General features: G+C 45.9%; 1 protein-coding gene across 1 annotated transcript in view; it reads left to right on the top strand.

Annotated features, from left to right (window-relative positions):
• Positions 1–1545: 1545 nt before the first annotated feature.
• The window catches only part of LOC311360729 (vertebrate ancient opsin-like), a gene marked incomplete at both ends in the record, with an annotated part of 72369 nt that continues 49925 nt past the window's right edge, over positions 1546–23989 (top strand). The window contains 2 exons of the mRNA XM_084480823.1: positions 1546–1921; positions 21606–21934. Of these exons, the coding sequence (XP_084336949.1) occupies positions 1546–1921; positions 21606–21934 (705 nt within the window). The remainder of the gene's footprint in view (positions 1922–21605; positions 21935–23989) is intronic.

Below are 23989 nucleotides of genomic sequence, written 5' to 3'. Positions count from 1 at the left end.
GAGGTATATCACATCCATGATTGTTGACTTTCACCGGCGCTTTCCCCCGGGACCGGGACTCCTTGAAGAGCTTGTTGAGACCTTATGGAAAACCTTTTGAGACCTTGTGAATACCTTACAAAGTCCTGTTGAAGGCCTTGTGGAGAACTTGTGAAGACCTTGTTGTTGAACTGCTTGCTCCTCTAAAGGTTTAAGACTAGTTGCTTTCTTTGCTAAGAGGAGTAACAGCAATTTTAAAAGGGCTCTTACATTCTGAACTCTCAGGGTAACCTTGTATATTCTCCACGCTTCACGACCGTATTTCTGGACCATTCCCATCCAGGGAGCGCAGCCAACGATTCCTGTCGCCCGAGCAGATAAATGTGTTCTTTTTGGAGAGTAATGTGCTTTAGCAGCAGACCCTGTGCTGACAACAGGTGGGTACTGTCTATCTTAATGACCCATCCAGGGGAATCACAAACAGCTCACAACACAGGGTTGGATGTTAGGTCTTTTTTATTATCTGACTCAAATATTCACCGTTTTGAAGCAAGAACATTTTATTTTGCTTCTTATTGAAGAATAAGTTTCAGCCAACGTTTGTGTTGTTATGAAGTTGTTCATATCAGGGGCAGTGACTAAAACCAGAGTTCAATGTTAAGTAATTAATAAGAAAATAATTTAGTAATTTTATGATTGGTGAGGAAGGGTGTCAATGCGCTATTGAATTCAGCACCGTGGATAGCGCCAAAAGCGTGTGTGTGTGGTAACTGAAACTCCAAAAGGGCAAGTTTGTGTGTGTGTGTGTGTGTGTGTGTGTGTGTGTGTGTGTGTGTGTGTGTGTGTGTGTGTGTGTGTGTGTGTGTGTGTGTGTGTGTGTGTGTGTGTGCGCACGTGCGTGTGTGTGTGTGTGTGTGTGTGTGTGTGGTGTAACTTAAACGGTCTTAAAAACGGTGTTATTTGAAATGATAATTTTAAGCACCGGTCGCGTCGTTCTCCCCTCAGGGTAACGCCGACCCCCTCCCGCCCCCCCGCGGTGCTCGTGTCGCCGCGGCATTGATCCCCCCCCCCCCCCCCATTGATTGAGCCCCTGCCACGCGCTAAGACGTCAGCTCGCTGGCAGCAGGCGGGCTCCGGTCCTTTAAAGCGCGGCAGAGAGGCGACTCGACACCATTCGGGCGTCCGTACCTCAGACAGCGCACGGTCCCGTGAACCTCATCCGCCACACGGTGGAGCCCAGCCCTCCCAAACTTTGATTTCTTCCATGGATGGCTTTCCAAAACACATCAACACAGAGCGGGACAAAGTCACCCTGTTCGTTCCCCACTTCAAATCACAGCTTAACATCGTTTAATTTTATTTTTGATCCCACCACCGCTATACAGTGATTATCTATTGATCTCCTCAGTCTCGCAGGTTCTTATTGTCTACTTTATAGGCTTATCTTCTTAAAAGTTATCGGCCACACATTACACCTTAAGAATCTCTGCGCGATAGTTGGCAGAACTGCTGCCCTCCACGCTCCCGCCGCGCGCCGAACTGAGCGGGATTGAGCAGAGGCTCGCGATGATCGCGTCCAACGCGAGCCTGAGCGGCTGCGCGGGGAGCGGCGACGGTGCGGGCGGCGGCGCGCTCTGCGCCCAGCTGGAGAACACGAGGGCGTACCGGACCAGCCTCACTCCGACCGGGCACCGGGTGGTGGCGGTGTGCCTGGGCGTCACGGGCACGCTGGGGCTGCTCACCAACCTGCTGGTGCTCGTGCTGTTCTGCCGCTACAAACTGCTGCGCTCGCCCATCAACATGCTGCTGGTCAACATCGCGCTGAGCGACCTGCTGGTGTGCCTGCTCGGGACGCCCTTCAGCTTCGCCGCGAGCACGCAGGGCCGCTGGCTGATCGGCGGGGCTGGCTGCGTGTGGTACGGCTTCGCCAACTCCCTGTTCGGTAGGACTAAGCTAAAGTTTGGTTTGGGGTGGGGTGGGAGGGTGTGTGTGTGTGTGTGTATACTGCGATGCACTGGTGGGTTGCTGTGAGGTGGTTTGTATGCCGGGATAATGCACTGGGTTGTGGGGTGGTTTGCGGTGGGTGAGAGTGGTCGTTGTTGCGGTGGGTGCAGACCGGGACCTGGTTCCCCGGTGTGTGCCCGTGGGATGGATGTAGTTGTAGTTGTTCTCTCTTTAAACGTTCGAGGGCAAAACAGCACATTGGAAGTTGCGTTGATTGTTGTCATTATTGATAGGAATATGTAGGAATATATAGTATACATTTTCAACAGATTGTAACTTATGGCTGCTTTATTCTGTCACCGTCTTCGATGATGGGCACGTGCGTAGTGTTGTGTTTGAAAGTGAATGCTTTGCGATGTGAGAGGATCTCCAGGGTGAGGTCGGGGACGATGTCTTGGCGACCTCCTCACTCACTCTCGTGAGTGAGGAGGTCGCCGTGGTCCCAGAGAGAATCACTGCGTTTTTGCCTACAGCACCACACCGGTCTCATTATCACCGCATCACATTGGCCGATACGAGCACGACGAATTTCGTGTCCCCAAACAGCAGAAGCGGTATTTATTACGCCTATAGCTCCTCACGGGGGCGTAGCGCCCCTCGCTCGGACCCTGTCTGTCTCCCAGGGGGTGCAAAGTGCTTCGATGAGACCCCTCACTGTGGGGAGTTCTGGCGGAGGGAAGTTCGTGGAAGCTGATATGCAGCAGGCTCATATAATTAGAAGGAAATACAAATAATAGTAAGAGTATTTAGTCCTGATAACTAACGTCCTGAGTCGTCTCTACACTGGTGTCATATCCGCCTCAACCAAAGAAAAAGATGTTCATGTTTCTTAAGCCATTCATAACTCTCTTTGCTTTGCCTTTGTATGCTCTATCGATCAATCTATCGATATACCTACCTACGAACCTCTCTATCTCTGTCCCTCTCTTTCTATCTGTCTCACAGTTTCACTTTGGTTTCACTTTGTTTCACACGTCCTCCGGCGTGGGGGACTTAAGTGTGTGTAAGTGTGTGTGTGTGTGTGTGTGTGTGTGTGTGTGTGTGTGTGTGTGTGTGTGTGTGTGTGTGTGTGTGTGTGTATAGACACAATGTGATAATTAACCCTTCCATTGGTTATGAATCAGTGATTCAAATGATAGTTGGATGGTGATAGATGCAGAGATAGATATAAAGAGAGAGAAAGAGAGAGAAAGAGAGTGAGAGAAAGAGAGCGAGAGGGACAGAGAGGGAGAGAGTGATGGGGAGAGAGAGAGATAGTTAGGGAGAGAGAGAGAGGGAGAGAGTGATGGGGGGAGTGAGGGGGAGAGAGAGATAGTGAGGGAGAGGGAATGCAGATGCAGGTTACGATGAAGTATTTTTTGTGGTAGCATTAACAAAGAGCTCTGTGTGTGTCTGTCTCTTCACTCACTCTTGATGACCAGAGGCGCAGCTGGATCATTGCTTGGAAATGGATAAGTGCTTTGAGTGGAGCTCTGTTTTTAAATGACTGCAAGGTCGAGAAAGTACGGCTTCGACTTCTTATCAAATACAATTTGCTGTCATGAGACACACCCACAGATACACACAGCACAAATACACTCACACACACACACACACACACACACACACACACACACACACACAGCACGCATACACACACACACACACACACACACACACACACACACACACAGAGCACACATACACAGTACACACATGCCTGGCACCCCTCTGGCCTCTACCTGTCTGGTATCTCCTGTTCATTTACACGAGGCGGCCCCCCTCTTCTCAGGGTGGGCTGTGCACACAGTCAGTGGTTAACCTCCGTCTGTCTCCGGAGGACCACACACACACACACACACACACACTCAATTATTAATGCGTGCACACAGAAGGATTCATAAATGCTTTTTGGAATGTATGTACATATGCAGGGCCGGCCCTGTACACCTGGGGGCCCTAAGCAGGATCATTTTGGGGCCCTGCTTTGCGGTTGATTGAGTAGTTTTGCCACAGAGAACAAGCAACTGTATGCACTCATAACCCTTATGCTTTTTATCCGTACCTCTTTGAACATGATGCCCAATTATTTTAGTACTTATTAAGTATACTCACTGAAACAGTCAAAGTAAAGCTTACACACCTACCACATTTCTTCTTTTACTTTACTGTCTGAATGCCTTGTACATTTTAAAACAGCACTAACTGTTTTGTCCACTAGGCGGCTTACAACCTTTAGTATTAAAACATCTTCAATAAAGTTGCTGGAGTCTTGACCCTTTGAACAGCTTTTTCCTTTTTCCACATTTAACAGAGGTGAAAGTTGAAATTCACATTTTGAATTTAAGTGGGTGAAAAAACTGCTAAGAAAAGTAAAGGTAAATCAGTTAATGTGTGTCTTCAGTGATTTTTAGTATAGTAATGTCAATTAACAGGGCAACGCTCCGCTCGCTATGGGAACGGGGGGGCGCAAAACTTAATCTCTCCTAGGGCCACCAAAGGGCTAGAGCCGGCCCTGGGGGGGAGAGCGGGAGAGGGAGCTTCGTTTAGCTTCATCATGTACCGTATCGTCCTTATCGCGGTTGCCAGTTTGGGATCAGTCAAACCAGCACCTGCGCTGAACCAAACAGCATGTTCCTTGCTTGTTGCCCTCTCAGCAACACCGGCATTACATTAACAACATGTGTAGGGTTGCCAGGTCAGTCAGAATCAGGTCATTTTAGGTTATCATAGGTCTGGGCGATATGGACCAAAACTCATATCTCAATATTTTTTGTTTGAATGGTGATATACGATATTATAATGATATTTTGAACAAAACGGGTAAAGTGTGTAGTTTTAACTCCACACCACCATCCCATGACCTGTGAGAATCAGAATCAGAATCATAACTTTATCAGCAGAGTGCTTTCTTAAAAATATAAATATGGTTGATCTGCTTTTCAGTCAATTCCAGTATTCATCTAAAAACATCTATTCATCTAAAAAAGGTATTTAGAAGTAAATAAAACGGTCGCTATGAAGGAAAGTCGAAGTAGGTTGTTTAAGGTAGCCCACAACACTGTTTTAGGACTTAATACATTACTGAATGAGCTAAAATCCAAGCAAATTGTTTATGATGGCCATAAATAATTATGTGAGTGTAACTTGCAAATAATAGTTTTTTTTAACTATTTCTTTAATACTGTAGAGACACTTACCAATAGCCAAATGAAATCGGTGACCAAAGCATCACATCCTCAGCCACTTATTCAGCTCCACCGCCTTGATTACTATTATTTTTTTAAGATTTTATTATATATATTATATTCCACTTTATTATAGAGAGGAAAGTGTGGGAGACAGAGGGGTGGACATTCAGTAAATGACCCAGGCCAGATTTGATCCTGGGTCTCTGCGATTAGGACTGTGCCTATATGGTATGTGCCTTAGCCCGATGCGCCACCGGGGCGCCCCTCCACCGCCTGGATGATGTTGCTCCCGTCCTGCAGTGTGTTCACCAGTGTGGTTGTCTGGAAAATAGCTTGTTTGGAGGCACCCTGTTTTCATCTCCCAATCTTCAATAAAGTGCACGGTTAAGCACATATACGGCTCGCATGTACGGCTTGTCCACCTGTCGGTTGTTAGCCTGAAATGCGCCACTTTTGCTAGTCTTTCCGCTAAGTTTTTTCTGCACGTGGCATACATCTCTGGCAGAATCTCCCTAGCAAAATGATTACGGCTGGGCAATTGGTACTATGGGTCAATTGCTTTCAACATATTGATGAAACCCCTTTTCTCGACCACGGCTATAGGGACCATGTCCTTGGCAATATGGAATGCCACCGTATTAGTATATCGCGCCAGTTCTTACTTTTACGGTCATAAGGCACGGCACTGATTAATGAAGCTTTCAACAACCTTTGCTTCGGGAGAGAGACATTCTGCGACTGCGAGCCTTTGGCCACAGCAGCAGCACCACGTAGTTTCACACTCTTCATGCAGCGGTCGGTGGTTCTTCTGCAGGTGGCTGAAGAGATTCGTAGTGTTTCCAACTTTTGTTGTATCCTGTTTCATGCACGCTTTGCAAATCACGTCGCTTTGCTGTTCGTGTTGAATCCTAAACCCGAAATACCTCCAAATAACAGAGCCATTATTTCTTTTTTTTGTAACCAACTGCTCACTCTCCACCACCGTGTACACCATGTTTTTGTTAAAATGTTTGTTGTGATGCGTAGCGTGGGTGGGAGAACGCTACGTGCATGTAAGGGGCGGGATTGAGCAGCTGAACCTGGCTTGTAGGCTCAGACAGCAGCAGCCGGCCTTAAAATATAAAATAGTGCTCGCAAAAATAATATACAAAATACCGGTATGGCGATATTGTCTTAACTCATATCTCTTTCAAAAAGATACCGGTATAACTCTTACTACCGGTATATCGCCCAGCCCTAGGTTATCATGATCAGACCTCTATACAGTCTATGGGACAGACAGACACAGTCAAAATTCTTAATTCCACCATTGTTTTCTTTTATACAACAGTTAGTTCCGACCGGTCCCAACCGAGCAATTTGATTGGACAACGAGACATTCCATAGTGCTGATATACAGTATAACAGCACTGGGACTTTTCACAGACATAATCACTCCGCTGTACGGGCGTTCTAATAACCGTTATTAGCTAACGTTACATCAGCTGTTAAATAGCCTATCTTAGATTGTGGCAAACACAATAAATGGAAACATTCAGATAAATGTAAATGATACAAAGTAGCGGCGGACACAGAGCAGAGCCTATCGCTCTGACACAGAGTAGTGAGCTTGTGTCTAGGAATGTTTATGTACTGTATATGTGTTGCCTGGCAACAGCCTAGTCTCCCTTCAGTTGCGGAACTATTTTTGTTGGCGGAGCCGAATAAATGATTACTAAACAAACAAATCATAATCTCTTGTTTCTTATTACTGTTAACTAATAAAATGTGCTCGTAGCATTGTTGTATAAAAGCAATATCACACTCGAGGTCGTGCTGTTGTACTGTATATCAGCACGGTGTGATTATCTGCGGCACTCGGCCTGCGGCCTCGTGCCTACGACCGAATCACAGCCGTGCTGATATACAGTACAACAGCACTCCCTCTCGTGTGATATTGCTTAAATATGTAATATGAGCTGTATGTTTATAATGTTACCTTTCTTGTTAAGTAAATTGCTTTGTGTATTAAAAAAAACCCCAATATATATATTATTTTTTTTTTCTTGGGGGCCCCCTGGCGGTTGGGGGCCCCTAAGCAGCCGCTTATTTTGCGTATAGGGAGGGCCGGCTCTGTACATGACATGACATGATCTGACTTAACCAGGAGACAAACCTGACCAAGTGACAGATGTGAGGTCACGTGATCAGGAGGGTCTCCAGGCTAGAAATTACTCTCCACAAAGATTTTTTTTTTAATGCAGCAAAAATAATAATTTATACCCTGGAGTTCTCGCGAGAGCACAATTTGAATTTGCTCAGCAAATCACTCTGGGAACAAGCAATATAATCCCTCCCCGATGCCCCTCTCCCAGCACATTAACCAATCACATCGGTGTATCTGATATAGGCGGGGCCAAAAGTGTTGCTTTTTTACAGATCGGATATGGCAAGAGTCTTATCTATTGGTTTGCGCCGCTGGTCTGGATACGTCACCCCTTGTATTCTTCTGATTGGTCGTAGTGTTGTCCGATTGCGTGCAGTGATATTTTCAAATGCATGCTTGGGGCCGCCCCCCGAGTTGGGCCATTTTCATTACTCGTTTCTAGACCCTACAGCTTTATAGATGTGGGTCCCGCATAGTGTTTCACTTAGTGATCTCCGGAGACGACAACAGGAAGTTGGTGGCGGTAATGCACCATATCGGTTTGCAAACCGCCAATAACGCCAAAAGAAGAAGAACACGCTACCTCCTGATACCCAACGCACATTGCACACCACATACTATGACTTCGGATTTATTCATTCATTTCATAAAAAGCACCCATTATGAAATATGAATTAAGGCAATATTATGTTCAACACACTACAACCCTTTCAAATCACAATCCTCGACCAGACCAACTGTATCACTTAAGTTTTATTAATTTTCCTGATACATATATATGTAGGCCTACATTAAATTAGCCTATAGGACATAGTAATTAATTATCCTATTGGCACAAGGCCAATACATAATGCTCCTGTTGGCCTCTGTATTCTAACGGGCTAAAATATGGCAACTTTGGAATTGCTCGAGAATTTAGTGAGGGGTATGAGACGCGAGCGTGTGTAATGCACGCGTGTGTTCCTGTGCAATGATAGGTCAGCAAAGGCTCCTTATATACTAGGAATATTCATTGATTAATTAGCATTGACCTTTTAAGGACTATTATGGGACGATCTTGGGAGGAGCATGGCGCTTGTGCACGCTCGTGCACGAGCACAAACTTCAACACACGTTGGTATTAATAACGAGAAGAGTGCGTAGAGGTGTGCGCCTCACAGTTTTATAGATCTGAATGTTTTTGTGCATATGCAGATTCTGGGGTTTGGGCATACGCAATGTTTTAGGGAGGGTTTTACGCAGAGTTTTATAAATGAGGCCCCTGGTCACTCTGCTAGAGCCAGACGGTAGTCTGGTTAAAGGACCTGGTCAGTCTTCTAAAGCCAGACGGTAGTCTGGTTAAAGGACCTGGTCACTCTTCTAGAGCCAGACGGTAGTCTGGTTAAAGGACCTGGTCACTCTTCTAGAGCCAGACGGTAGTCTGGTTAAAGGACCTGGTCAGTCTTCTAGAGCCAGACGGTAGTCTGGTTCAAGGACCTGGTCAGTCTTCTAGAGCCAGACGGTAGTCTGGTTCAAGGACCTGGTCAGTCTTCTAAAGCAGTGGTTCTCAACCTTTTTGAGTCACGACCCCCAATTTAACATGCACTGATGTCCGTGACCCAAGGGGCCGCTGCTAAGCTTTTGGGGTTCCTACGCGCAGATTGTTGGCCGGGTGGGGGCGTCCACTGGTTGTTGGCGGGCGGGGGGGGGGGGGGGGGGGGGGGCGAATATATATTTGCGCATTATGTCAATGACGCACATTACTTCAATAACAGAACAAACTAATACCCTCCTCATCCTCATCCTCATCCGCTTATCCGGGGTCGGGTCGCGGGGGCAGCAGCTCAAGCAAGGGGCCCCAGACTTCCCTTTCCCGGGCCACATTGACCAGCTCTGACGGGGGGATCCCGAGGCGTTCCCAGGCCAGTGTTGAGATATAATCTCTCCACCTAGTCCTGGGTCTTCCCCGGGGTCTCCTCCCCACTGGTCGTGCCTGGAACACCTCCCAAGGGAGGCGTCCAGTGGGCATCCTTACCAGATGCCCGAACCACCTCAACTGACTCCTTTCTAAGCAAAGGAGCAGCGGCTCTAATCCGAGTTCCTCCCGGATGACTGAACTTCTTACCCTATCCCTAAGGGAGAAGCCAGCCACCCTCCTGAGAAAACTCATCTCGGCCGCTTGTATCCGCGATCTCGTCCTTTCGGTCATCACAAACTAATACAATGAGACATAACTACTTGTATAGGTAGTTTATTTAAGTTGAAACATATTTGACAACATATTACCTACACAAAAATAAGTAAATTAACTAATGGCCAAGACTGCAGACCTCGATCTCGCTCGCTCACTCACACTCTTTTTCGCTCTCTCTCGCTCCCCCTCACTCTCTCTGCGCATACTTGTTTAAATAAAGAACAACAATAAACAAATGCTGAGTGCTGATCAAGAGGTTTGTGCGAGCAATTTAAGGTCCCGACTCTTGTCTCTTGACTTGTCTCTTGACTCTTGTCTGTTGTCTTGTAGTGTTCTGGTCGCCCACTCACAAAGCAGACAGCTGCTCTGCGGCTGCCGTCGGTGTGTGTTTTTCCACATTTGAATATTAAGTTTCACCTTTGAATGTCTGTTTTTCAAAACTATTCGAATATATATTCAAATTTAGAATATTCATTGACAGCCCTAGTGTCTGTATGTGTGAATGAGAAGGGCAGACATGAGACTAGTGGACAGGTTCGTTGTTGTTGTTTTGGTGTAGTTACGGCCGACAGTAACTGGTGTAATTAAACGCCTGTTTGAGCCCAACCGCTCGTCGTCCTTCTAACGTCCGGTCGGACGCTACATTAATTTTGATGAAAATTAAATAAATAAATAATAAATAAATAAATTGATAGTTTTCCAAAATGATTTGGCGACCCCCAGAAATCATCTCGCGACCCCAATTGGGGTCGGGACCCCAGGGTTGAGAATGGCTGTTCTAGAGCAGTGATTTTCAAACCAGTGGTCCGTGACGGTACTGCAGGTGGTCCTTGGAAAAAGAAAAAGAAAACTTTGTGATCACATCACATGCATAGCCTTTATATATAGGCAGTGTATATCTGAAACGATTTGTTTTAAATTATAAATGGAAGAAATAAGGCCTATTATTATTTTAATTTCCATTAAGTTTCTTGATCTCCCGTTTCTGAAATGTTTTGCATATGTTACTTGGACAAATTCCCAGCCTGTTTGTTGAGGACTTTGAGAAGATTTGATATTTGACTTTATCCAGTTCAGTTCAGTTCAGTTTGTGATTACTGTACATATGTAATACTCCATTATCATTGCTATGGATATAAGCCTGGTGTTCAAATGAACCTGATTACGCCCTTGGGCACTTTAAATAAATACATTAAATACGTGGCAGCCATTGTGTGCAGTAAACATTCTTTTAACAAGCCTGTTGTACAGATGTTACTTTTAGTGCTAATATATGCCTATTAAGAGGTGCGGGTAATTCAGGTAGGACTGTGTGTAGACATATTTGATGTGTATTATAAGGTGGTCTGTGAAAATTCTTGATTATAAAAAGTGGTCCACACACACTCAAAGTTTGAAAACCCCTGTTCTAGAGCCTGAAGGTAGTCTGGTTAAAGGACCGGTTCACTCTTCTAGAGCCAGAAGGTAGTCTGGTTCAAGGACCTGGTCACTCTTCTAGAGCCAGAAGGTAGTCTGGTTCAAGGACCTGGTCAGTCTTCTAGAGCCAGACGGTAGTCTGGTTCAAGGACCTGGTCAGTCTTCTAGAGCCAGAAGGTAGTCTGGTTCAAGGACCTGGTCAGTCTTCTAGAGCCAGAAGGTATTCTGGTTCAAGGACCTGGTCAGTCTTCTAGAGCCAGAAGGTAGTCTGGTTCAAGGACCTGGTCACTCTTCTAACAGAAGGTAGTCTGGTTACACGTCCCTGTGGCCTAGATGTCATTTTCTTGCTTTCCTTTCTGACCAATCAAAGCCATGACCGCATAATCAACAGACATCTAACCTTTTTGACATATGTGCAGTCTTCCATTATGAATCCCTGCATCCCCTCGATAGCATTTTCACTTGTACTGAAAGCTTTAGATGTAAACATATATACATATATATACATATGTGACCAGCCGTGGTAAAATCAGCAACAAGTGTCCCCAGAGGCATTTTGAGTTATTTACAGATTCTGTGTAGTGTCTACGCTTTCCAATGATGTCTAACATATGGAAATCTGATAATATTTGAAGAAGTTGTGGCCATTTGAATGTATGCCCCTCTAAAAAACATTCAGTGAGAAGACTGGCATAATAGATTTGCAATTCTCACCTCACCTCACCTGAGAGGTAGGAAACACAATGGTGCTCATTTGCATTTCATTTAGATAAGCTCTACCCCCTACAGATGTCACTCAGTGACATCTGGTATCTGTTAGCCTGCAGGGCAGAAAGTATTGTATTACAATACTAACAATGGTTATCAAAAGCAGTTATATCATGTAGTTGCATATCATTAAAAAAAAAACCAGTACTGAGCTAGATAATAACAATGTAGGCTAAGGTATATATAAACATTAAAAAAAAACATGAGATAACAGTTTGTTATCCCTGTGACTTTGAATGAACACATAACGCAAAGTAGATAACTTGGATGTTAATGGCAACTTATCGCTTTCTTTTCGTCAGGGGCTTTTTGGTGGATGTAGTCATCTCCGAAGTAACTATTGTACGTCTGTTTGCCTCGAGATGTCCAATTATTCGCATGTCCTGCCACTCTCTTTCGGCAGCTAAAGTAGGGATGTCACGAGAACCGATACTTCGGTACCAAGTCGATACCAAAATTCAAAAAACGTGACGGTACTCGTTTTTCTTAGTACCGTAGGTACCGTAGGTACCGAGGATGCAATTCCTCCGGACGTCACGTGGGCAGCATATACACCTACACGGGAACATGGAAGATGGCAACTGCAGCTGCAGCGAGTGCACCGGCTCCGCCTCGACTCGTCGATAAAAAGAATAGCAAGAGTCGTGTCTGGAAGTACTTTGCGTTTGGAACGCTGCGCCGCGCGACTGTTTCAGACAGGACCCGTTTCAATGTTGCGCTTCTAAACACGCATGGTACGACTGCGTTCGGCATCACTTACTTGATGTTGTTTTGATTGAAGATCTGCAGGTTGTAGTGGGTGCGGCCGTGAATGTGTGCGTGCGTGTGCGCGTGTGTTGCGAGCGTATGCAATTTCAAAGTAAACAAACCAACTCAAAGCCGATGCATGCATCCAAAACTATTCATTCAAAACCAAATCAACAAATCAAAAACAGCGTTGCTTATTCGCTTCAAATACTTTTTCTTTTCAAAACTTGGTAATTAATACGGCGCGGTACCGAGCGGTTGAAAACAATGTTGGCGTCTCCTGTGGCTGCCTTGCGCACCTGCGTTATATTACTTAATATTAGGTTGGAAGTTATATTTTAAACCCTGCCATGCACGCAAGTGTAAACACGAGCCGCATAGCTGCATGACTGCCTGCTTTCAGCGCGTATTTCTTTTTTATTATTATTACTTGAACGCTACATGCCACTGTTCTTTTTTTGTAATGTTAATAGTGGTTTATTTTTATTAATTACTTGAAGGGTACATGCCAGTGCCACTGTTTTTTGTAATGTTTAAATGTTTTTAATAAATAAAGTACATGGGATTTATTGTTTTGTTTTTGACCGTGGTATCGAATTGGGTATCGAGAATCGTGGAATTTCACTGGTATTGGTATCGACTACTAAATTTCTGGTATCGTGACATCCCTAGTACTGAGCTAGATAATAACAATGTAGGCTAAGGTATATATAAACATAAAAAAAAACATGAGATAACAGTTTGTTATCCCTGTGACTTTGAATGAACACATAACGCAAAGTAGATAACTTGGATGTTAATGGCAACTTATCGCTTTCTTTTCATCTTCTTTTTGGTGGATGTAGTCATCTCCGAAGTAACTATTATACGTCTGTTTGCCTCGAGATGTCCAATTATTCGCATGTCCTGCCACTCTCTTTCGGCAGCTAAAGAATCCAACCGTATGCTGTACATAAGCTCTGGAGAAAGTTTGTCCCAAGGAGAGAGTTCTCCTTTCTTCTTCTGTAGCATTTGCAGTCAAAGTTACGGATTTTCTCCATTTCACTGTCTTTATCCCCTTCAAATGTTACCGTAGATATAGCATCTGATATCTTACGCTCCAGCTCCTCTGCTGCGAGGGCGAGAGATTCTTCCTTGTCTTCATCTTCGGCTAAGGTCAGCTGTAGATTATGATACTGTTATCTGAAGCATGGAGTGGCTTCTTCATGATCTCAACTTGCACATTCTGCAAAAAACCGAAAATGCTGGTTTAGCCATGGCGCGTCACACACACACACACACACACACACACACACACACACACACACACACACACACACACACACACACACACACACACACACACACACACACACACACATACATACATACATACATACATACATACATACATATACGTTTGATTTCCACTGGGGCCACACATGCCAACAGTGCATGCGATCACAGTATTTTCCCTTGGATAAAAGCTTCAGCCCAAAGTCATATTTGACCATGATTAGCTGATTAAGAACACATTATATGTGCTGTGTTGTAAACTGCTAAACTGCCATGTCTAGAGCACACCTAAAGATAATCAAATCCCAATCAAACCACTTTTACCAAACCTTTATCAAACCTGATGTCAGGCACTCTTCCAAGTGTCCCAGGGAAGCATTGGAGAAAAAGTAAAAGTTTAATCTGATTATCTCTATGATTATGAGTGCGGTGTTGGGCCAAAAATGGAACTCCTATCCCACAGGTGGTTTGAGAATGAAACTAGTTTACACTTGATTATGATTCCCCTGTCTGGGAGTCGCATGAAAACAGGTTACGCACCTGGGGCCGTATTCACAAAGCTTTTTATCTTACCGCTAGGAGTGCTCCTAACTCGCGCTAAAACATTTTACGTAGGAGTTTTTTCTTAAAAGTTATTCACAAAGCCGCTGAGACCTACTCATACTAAGGATAAATCACTAAGAGTGAACTAAGAGTAACGCCCCCTAACGCCCCCTTACGTCGATTCTCGTGCACGAGTTTTGAAGCGGTCAGTACGGTGATTGGCTGTTGAGTGCCGGCGGTCTCCGTGAAACTCATTTGCAACTTCCCACAAACGAGCCCACTAAATCAACGAAAAATAAGGAAATAGCCTAGGCTACAAATGAAGTCCTATCAAACAGTTATGGACAGTGCAGTTAGCAGAATACACGCACGATGACAAGTTTGTGCAGACCACGATAATGATGTTGTATGCACGTTAAAAAGAGAGCCAAAGCAAACAATAAAAATACTACGTAAATTGCATTATATCAAGGAAGTAATTAAAAGCACCCTGCAAACTATTATCCAATGAGCATATTTCCAGCACTTAAAGTTTGGGCGTAGCCAGAGATTGTAATTAAGGTGCGCCTGTGAGAGTTTGGGTGGCCAGGGTTAGTGTCCAGTGGAAGCCAGGGTCCGGAGCGATCGATACGACCATCCTGAAAGCAGCCCTGGCTCTCCACTAAATCACTCCACGCTGTACATGGGGGAATGAAATGTATGGATATAATCGCAAAATCCAATAGGGGGGTTTCCTTCACAGCCCCGCTTCTGTGGTAGCGAATGTGTGGACCTTGACCGGTCACTACGCAGTCCTAGTGCAACGCACACCGCGCACCGCTCACCGCACTCTGTCACATTTTGCTTTAAATCGAAAGAAATCCTTGTAATGAATCAATTCTGAAAATATTTAGGTGTGCCAGGACCACGCTTGGGTGTCCCAGGCACACCCATGCACACCCGTGGCTACGCCACTAAACACTTTGAATATCAGCCCATACCACCGTTCAAGTCCTCCTATCATGATGAATGAAGGAGAAGACAACGTGAAACGCAAGCGAAAGCCCAACTGGTCCGACTCCCGACTCCTTACTGAGCAGATTATAAACTCAATACAATAAATTATCTTACAATAAATGATTAGATAGTAATCATAAGTAAGAGTAGTTATAGGCCTATTATTTTTTACTTCAAACCATTTATTTTTATTTCAAATAAATAATGATGATTAAAGTGTTGTATTACTATTAATACATGAGACAAATAATAATGGGTTAAGTGATTTATTTATATATTAAATAATTAAGGATGATTAAAGGTACATTTGTAACATTGCCCCCGTGTGTTTTAACCATCACTGATTCCTAAATCATCGTCATTGCAAAGTTGCATTTTCCCTGTTGCTAAATATCGGAGTGTTATTCACTAATTCCACAAGAATTCCACACAAACAAGTTTGATACCCTCACGATTTTGCCTATATCGCCTTATCAATTCACAGTCTTCCATTGTCTCCATAACGTCTCGCAGCCATTTTCCGATTCTTTGTGAATAGGTCTTACTGAGTTAGGAGTCCTCTCGAGGACTTTTAAGCTCTCCTAGACTTAGGTGCTACTTTTAGGCCTAAAATACTTTGTGAATTGCTCTTAGTGAAAAAAGTTAGGAGTCCTAAATAGACATACATAGTCCTACATAGAAGGAAGTTTCAACGCATGCGCGCGCTCTTGGTGGTGTTTGGCAGTGCTTCACAGTACCCCCTAGCCACCTGGCATGCATACTACATCCTATTTCACACACTTTTGCGTCTCCGTGTGCACGCAGATTTCCACCCAAAGATGCTCATCTAAACGCAGAATGAAAAGTGGGAACTTTTGTGTTCAGATCGTTGTTGTGTAAAGCCAGCCTTAGAGAGACAGAGAGAGAGAAAAATGGCAGCTTGTTTTCATGAGGATATCCACCGCAGAGGACAAACTCACATGACTTTGACTCAAACTTCGGACAAATCAGAGTGTGACTACACCTACACACTCTCTACCATCCCTCCCAAAGCCCCTCACCCCCGACTCTAGCAGCCAGCCTGCCCACCCACCCACCAGACCCCCCCGTGTCCCAGGGTGAGCCAGGAGGATCAAAGATGGCAGCCTAATCTAATTGCCCCCCAAAATAAACCATGAACCGATAATGTTTAAAATTAAAACCTTCTCCTTCTCTCTCTGTCAATTTACCTCAGTCTCCCTCTCACCCCTTCCCACCTTTTCTTGGTTTCTACCTACATCTCTTTATCTCGCTTTCTCTCTATCTCTATGCTTCTCCCTGTGTCTTTCGGTTTTCTCTTTCTTTATGTACGACTGCAAGGTTGGAAAAGATTGGCCTTGTGGAAAATGAAGTCCCTTTCATGATTTACACGTACTGTAAGCACTGCAGAGAATAATTGAATCGAATGACTCAAATGACTTATAGACTCCCACTCCTAAACCACAACCCGTCGTTGCCCCGCACTTTGGCCTTGATGCCCTGTGAAAAAATGTTAAATTTACAGCCAAGGTGGCCTTTGTGCCCCTGTAAAAGTTCCAGTGTAAACAACACTAGTGACACGTGGTGGGATTTTATGGAATTACGGCCATCCTAGTGCGCGCAGTATACTAGTCCCGTGATTGAATAAACTGTGTAATCCGAACGCACCGCTGGCTCCACACAAACTGATAGTGAGGAGAGGTTGGTTGGTTTAACAAAGAGATAAGTGATTATTATTGGCTAAGGCAGAGTCATGTTTCATGGTAGCCAATCGGAGCCAGTGTTTTTACACACAAGCCAGGATACGCGTGCCACACGCACACACGCAAACACCAAACCGATTCGATGAAGCAGTAGAAATGGCGAGTCCGGAGCAATCCGATGAAAAGTTGGCATTTTCAATTCATTGAGGTCAAATGCAAGAACGTGCATGTAAAGTGAACATTGACTGCGGTTACATGGTCGGACCAGATTGACTTATCATGGATTAAGCCATATAACGATGTTGCCACTCGACGGGGGGGCTGTCACTTGTCTGAGTATACATACATCGGATCAGATTGGAATAATGGTCGGAGACCTGGCTGACTCCGCTATGCTAGGTGGCGCTGTAGTCCTTTCAACAAGAGGTACTAGAGACACAACGTAAAAGCAACAACAAACTATCTGGCGGCACCTGTCACTCAGGTGTGTTTTGGTCTGACCGCAGACAGCAACGGAGGCAGAACGGGCAGAACTCCTCGTGATCATCTTAAATGTTGCTGCAGCGATGCATCATATATTCCGTTGCATCCACAACATCCGCATCAATCGATGAAAGATTGGAGCATGAGTTACAGACAAATAGAAGAAACGACGAATAAGAAAGGCGTCGCGACTGCGTTACCGGAGGAAGAGAGCGTCTTCTTTTGCTTAATTTCACATCTAACAAACACTGGGACAAATGTAGTTGATTTCTGTGTTTAACTGAGAAAACAGGGAGTGGAAGGCCGGGACCCTATAATGTTCAGCTAACTGTTGTCAATAAGTGTTACGAGAGTAGCGTATGTGTGTGTGCGGGAATGGCAGTGTCTGTGTGAGTGAGTGGACGAGCGAGGAGAGCGAGCGGTAGCGTGTGTCAGTTTAGTGAAGTAAAGAACGAGTCTGGTTGTGTCTGTGCAAACGTGTATTCTCTCTCTCTCTCTCTCTCTCTCTCTCTCTCTCTCTCTCTCTCTCTCTCTCTCTCTCTCTCTCTCTCTCTCTCTCTCTCTCTCTCTCTCTCTCTCTCTCTCTCTCTCTCTCTCTCTCTCTCTCTCTCTCTCTCTCTCTCTCTCTCTCTCTCTCTCTCTCTCGTATAAATATGTGAACGGGAAGGCCAAATGGCCTTGCCCCTAAAATGATGAAATTCCACACACACACACACACACACACACACACACACACACACACACACACACACACACACACACACACACACACACACACACACACACACACACACACACACACACACACGAAACATCCCCATTTCAAATGAACGCTTTGCAACAAAGCAGAACGTTGCAAATGATCTTTTACTTACCTGGATAGAAACATTGTTTACAAAAGAAGTCATGAGACCAATGCTTGTTTTTGCACCTTTTACAACGACAATTACATGTCTTTGTAGTTGCAACACTTTCAACATCAAGAGGCAGCCAGAAGCCATTAACAAGGAAATGTTGCGTCCTTGTTGTTTATTGCTCTCGGAAAAAAGGCATACATATGTGAGACTTTGTTCACCTCTGCTCGCTATGAAAGTGCAGAGCCTGAGGTGGTAAAAGCCTTGGGTAGCAGCAGACACCCAGTGTGAGGCCCGGGTCTCCAGCTACACAGAGGCCTGCTCCCTGGAGACAACTGGTGGTACCGCGCACAGAGACACATGCTGACTTCCACTCAGTGGAGCAGTGCTGCTGGTGGTTTACCATCACCAGGGCACACGCAAGAATGAGCGTACACACACACACACACACACACACAAACACACAGACAGACAGACAGGCTTGGGTAGAGGTGTTGTTCGGTTGTCTCCACAACAGAGACAACGCAGTGACATTAACATGAGTAGTTTTAACTGGAGAGCGAGCTGCTGACCATCATGGGAGAGAAGGTGATGCAGTCGCATTTAGCTAGGACATTGAAAGATGGTGCGATCTGCGAGAAAGTAGCAGATGAACTTTCCTTACAAGGCTTTTGTCTGGATAAAAAAGTCAGCTAATTAAAGAATATGTTGGCGTTTTTGCACTTGTAAATAATTAATCGCATTTGTAACCTACACTCAGGCTGGGTTTACACGACAAGGATCTGAACACAAACCGCAGAAGTGGCGTTCCCACTTTTCATTCCGCGTTTAGACGAGTGTCTTTGGGTAGAAATCTGCGTGCATACGGTGACGCAAAAGTGTGTGAAATCTGACATGTTTGTTGTGGTTTGCCTGTACTGCACACATGGATGTGACGTAAACGCGTACGGGACGAGAGCCAGCGTGAGCAGCTCAGAGCACACTTTCGCGTTGTTAACCCTTTAGACGGAAACGCAACGGTGAAGTGTTTTTAAGATTTCCACTCTGGAGGGTGGGTTAATTTTTTTGCGTTTTTAAGCCCCGAAAACGCTGTCGCCGTCTAAACGAAAGGCACATCTTATCTAATATTTTGTCGGTTTCACCCGGGAGCGTTGTCGTGTAAAGCCAGCCTCATATGTAGTCTACTCTTTCTTGCATGCGAGTGGCAAAAAATTGGCGTATGCAAATTATTCTAGGTGTACTTTCGTGCGTAGTCCCGCCTGCTCCTATGAACCAAGGAAGCCGGCTCCGTGACGGAGGGGGAATATACCCCCTCGGTGTTACACAAGCAAGAAAGTGAAATTGCAGGGTGTGCCAAGCCACGACGGTAGTACCGGCTTGGCAGTGTAAAAATGCCATCTGATTCTCCTGCTCTGTGGGCAGACATCGATGGTGTGTCAGGTGTTGCATCTTGCCTTGAGACAAAAACAAGTTGGGCGTTTACAACCAGATGACAACCGCTGGTTTGTAACATGAAGCCAGGTTTGATTTGGATATGCAGCAGTTGGACGTAGTAGGCTGTGGGGTCGGGGTAGGGCAGGAGAGCGCTGTGGTTAAGATACCCCTCCTACTTATTGTATGTTGTTCGTCCTGTGTACACGCACTTATTCTATGTCGCACTTAGATATAGTACTTGTGTAGCATCTTATCCTAGCTATCTTTGTGGTGTACGGGGAATGGGTTAACCTATATGTAGATAGTGCTTTGCACTTGGTTCTATGAACATCCTCACTGTACCCACAGCGATATATTGTTTCACCTTCTTATGACAAATGTACTTCTTGTAAGTCACTTTGGATGAAAGCGTCTGCTAAATGTGAATGTAAATACCTGCTCCTTAATGGCCAGGATCTTACTGGCTTTGAGTAAACACATCTGTGTCTCCTCATTGACTTAATAGTCATTTTACAAATGGGCGGTTGAACTGTGAATGACAGAATGAGAGACATGGACACATGGCAAATAGATGAAGTGATGATGAAATCACAGAGAGATAGGGAGACCCTTTTAGAGAGGAGGGGGAGTGGTGAGCAAGAAAAATCAATGAAAAAAAGACTTTAGCATAAAGGTTTAAGATAAAGTAGAATACGTTTGAGTGCGGCAGATGGTGAGATGTGTGTGCGCTCAAGTACATTTTTAAATGGACACAAAATGAACTGGCAGCACCTCTTTGAAACTCCTCAGAAGCTTCCGCCGTTTCACTTCTTATTGCATTTCAGAGGCGCCTGTCGTCCACGTAGAGTGGATCTGTCCGTAACGCATAGCGCTGTTTGCTGAGGCTCCTCAGGTACCACCTACCAGATCACTTATTTTGATTTCCCTTTTCCCATCGGCAGTTATTTCGGAAAATAAGATGTGGAGGCGATAAACCACGAGACTCATTCCAGCTGTGCGTGGGACAGGGATACGGGGGTATGGGTTTATAATGAATCAGGTTTTCAACATACTGCTGCACAACTTGCAATCTCCCCATCTGAGAGAGAGAGAGAGAGAAGGGAGAGGGAGAGAGGAAGGGAGACATAGAGAGAGAGAGAGAGGGAGAGAGGAAGGGAGACATAGAGAGAGAGAGAAAGTGAGATAGAAAGACGGAGATGGAGAAACTACAACAATGTAATTTCAATGACAACCACATAAGAAATGTGCGTATAATGGCGGTCCAATAAAAACCTGAAGTGACACCCGACCTCCTCTCCCCCCTCTCTCCCTCTCTCCCCTCAGGCATCGTGTCTCTGACCTCTCCCCCCTCTCCCCCTCTCTCCTCCCTCTCTCCCCTCAGGCATCGTGTCTCTGACCTCTCTCCCCCTCTCTCCCCCCCTCTCCCTCTCTCCCTCTCCCCCCACAGGCATCGTGTCTCTGACCTCTCTCCCCCTCTCCCCCCTCAGGCATCGTGTCTCTGACCTCTCTCCCCCCTCTCTCCCCCTCTCCCCCCCTCTCTCCCCTCAGGCATCGTGTCTCTGACCTCTCCCCCCTCTCCCCCTCTCTCCTCCCTCTCTCCCCTCAGGCATCGTATCTCTGACCTCTCTCCCCCTCTCCCCCCTCTCTCCCCCCTCAGGCATCGTATCTCTGACCTCTCCCCTCTCTCCCCCCTCTCTCCCCCCTCAGGCATCGTGTCTCTGACCTCTCCCCCCTCTCCCCCCTCTCTCCCCACAGGCATCGTGTCTCTGACCTCTCTCCCCTCTCCCTCTCTCCCCCCTCTCCCCCCTCAGGCATCGTGTCTCTGACCTCTCCCCCCTCTCCCTCTCTCTCCCCCCTCTCCCCCCTCAGGCATCGTGTCTCTGACCTCTCCCCTCTCTCCCCCCTCTCCCCCCTCAGGCATCGTGTCCCTGATCTCCCTGGCCGTGCTCTCCTACGAGCGCTACAGCACCATGATGGGCCCCACCGAGGCCGACGCCTCCAACTACCGCAACGTGGCGGCGGGCATCGGCCTGTCCTGGGCCTACTCCCTGCTCTGGACCCTGCCTCCGCTCTTCGGCTGGAGCCGCTACGGCCCCGAGGGGCCCGGGACCACCTGCTCGGTGGACTGGACGGCCAAGACGGCCAACAACGTCTCCTACATCGTGTGCCTGTTTGTGGCCTGCCTGGTGCTGCCCTTCATGGTCATCGTGTACTGCTACGGCCAGCTGTTCCGCGCCATCAGGCAGGTAGGTGTACAGGCAGAGGGGGACCGCAGAGGGGGACCACAGAGGGGGACCGCAGAGGGGGACCACAGAGGGGGACCGCAGAGGGGGACCCCAGAGGGGGACCGCAGAGCGGCGATCGACTCAGGAGGTTTTAAGGTGACGGTGAAGAATGCAGCCCGACAAAACAGCATCAAGGCTTTGTGGGGGCTCCTCTGTGTGCGTCTGTGCCAGTGTATCTCCTCTACTCACAGCTTTTGTAATACAGATTTATATAAATGAACCCTATTATATGAATTATATATTTTATATTTTGGATGGAGGTACCTGGCATTTGCAAGCAGTTATTTGAGTTCTATGTACATTTCACTGTGCGTCGAGTTGAAAACTGACAACCGTAAAAGTGTCATACAAGCAAAGATGAAAGCAGGATGGGTGGCAGGCGCACCGTGATGTGGGGCTGGTCCTGAGGTGTTCCCTTTACGGGGCAACACGGACCTCCTTCTTGCTCCTCACAATGTGCGTCGGTGGAGGAGGTAGGAGTTCACTTTTACAACGAGCACCAAATAAATGATATTGAGTGTTGTGGTGGGACACCCCTAACCTGACTCTCGCCAGATGAATTTCGTTCCGCCTGGCTCCACTCATCCAAATTGGGATCGCTCCCGTTGGGAGGTATTTGGGGACTACCGGAAAATGGTAGAGCCAATCAGGACCGCCGGGCGGGATTTTTTATAGATGTGACGTAGCGGAGAAGCGACTGTTTTGATTCAGACAACAATGGCGGCTCGCATCGAGGACGCAAGCGTCACGGGTCAGTTTCGATGTGAGTGGTTGAAGTAGCACGTCAATAAAGATGACGGACAAGTGGTTTATCAAATCATATGCAAGGATTTTTGATAAGGCCCAGCCTTCTAAAGCACCTCTTCAATGGAGCGATCCCAGATGGATGAGTGGAGCCAGGCGGAACGAAATCCATCTGGCGAGAGTCAGGTTAGCGCTGCCCCGGTCACAGACGACTTGGGATATGTGGGGAACATGGAGCCTGTCCCATCATACCGTTTTTGCCGTGTGCTGGGAACATTGATGACTGAGTGTCAGTCTACAAACAAAAAGTGTAGATCCACTTTTTTCAGATGACACGGTGAAAGCCTAGAAATGTAATATATTGCAGCAGGGATGGATTTATCGTGCAACATTATTTTCATACATTTCACAAATCCCTTTCATGTGTGAAATCAGAAATGTGCCGTTCTGCCATGTTTTGAACATTTAATAAAAGCCTAAAATATAAATCAAGCTTATTTCAAAATCACTTAATACTCAGGACAACATTCACATTTGCGACCGTTTATTTGTTGTTATTTGCCAGTTGAGCTCATTTTCTTGGCGTGTAAACACACTGTGTGTGTATTTAGGTATATGTCGCTGAAAGTGAAAGCAGCTGCACCTGAAGGTGACGCACATTAAGCTTTACATTTTAATTGTACGATTTACAGCATTTCTTTTGGAAGTAGTGAGTGCACTTTGCAATGGACTTTAAGAAACGCCATGCAACATCAGAAAGTCTCCGCATGCCTCCTAGATTTTCCCCGGCGTCAACCACGGCAAATGCTGTCTGAACTTTACCTTCCCCTGAATTCTAAGGGGCCCGTCCTGGGAACGTTGTCTTGGGAACCAAAATCAAACCCTATAACCAAACCTTAGCCTAAAGCCAAACCCTATAACTTAACCCTAAAACTAAACTCTAAAACCAAACCCTTCTACCTCACCCTTAAAACCATACTTAACCCTAAATTCGAACTCTTGAACCAAACCCTAAACCTCAAACCACATTGTTAGTTTGTGTACTGAAATACTACCGCGTTGAAGTCTGAAATCAGAACATTACCCCGGTTTAACCCCAGGTAGTCCACAGCCCGCTGTCTCACAGGTCTCCGGGGGGGGGGGGGGGGGTTTAACGGTCGGACCATTCACAGGAACACTCTCACAATATGCCCGATAAACAATGGCTTGTTTCAAAAGAATGTCTCAGGTTAGTAAAGGGTTTAAAGAACTGAGCATCCTGTCAGAAACAGA

Source organism: Micromesistius poutassou, assembly GCF_964030765.1.
Source record: "Micromesistius poutassou genome assembly, chromosome: 16".
NCBI classification, from domain to species: domain Eukaryota; kingdom Metazoa; phylum Chordata; class Actinopteri; order Gadiformes; family Gadidae; genus Micromesistius; species Micromesistius poutassou.
This window is presented reverse-complemented; position numbering and strand designations above follow the sequence as displayed.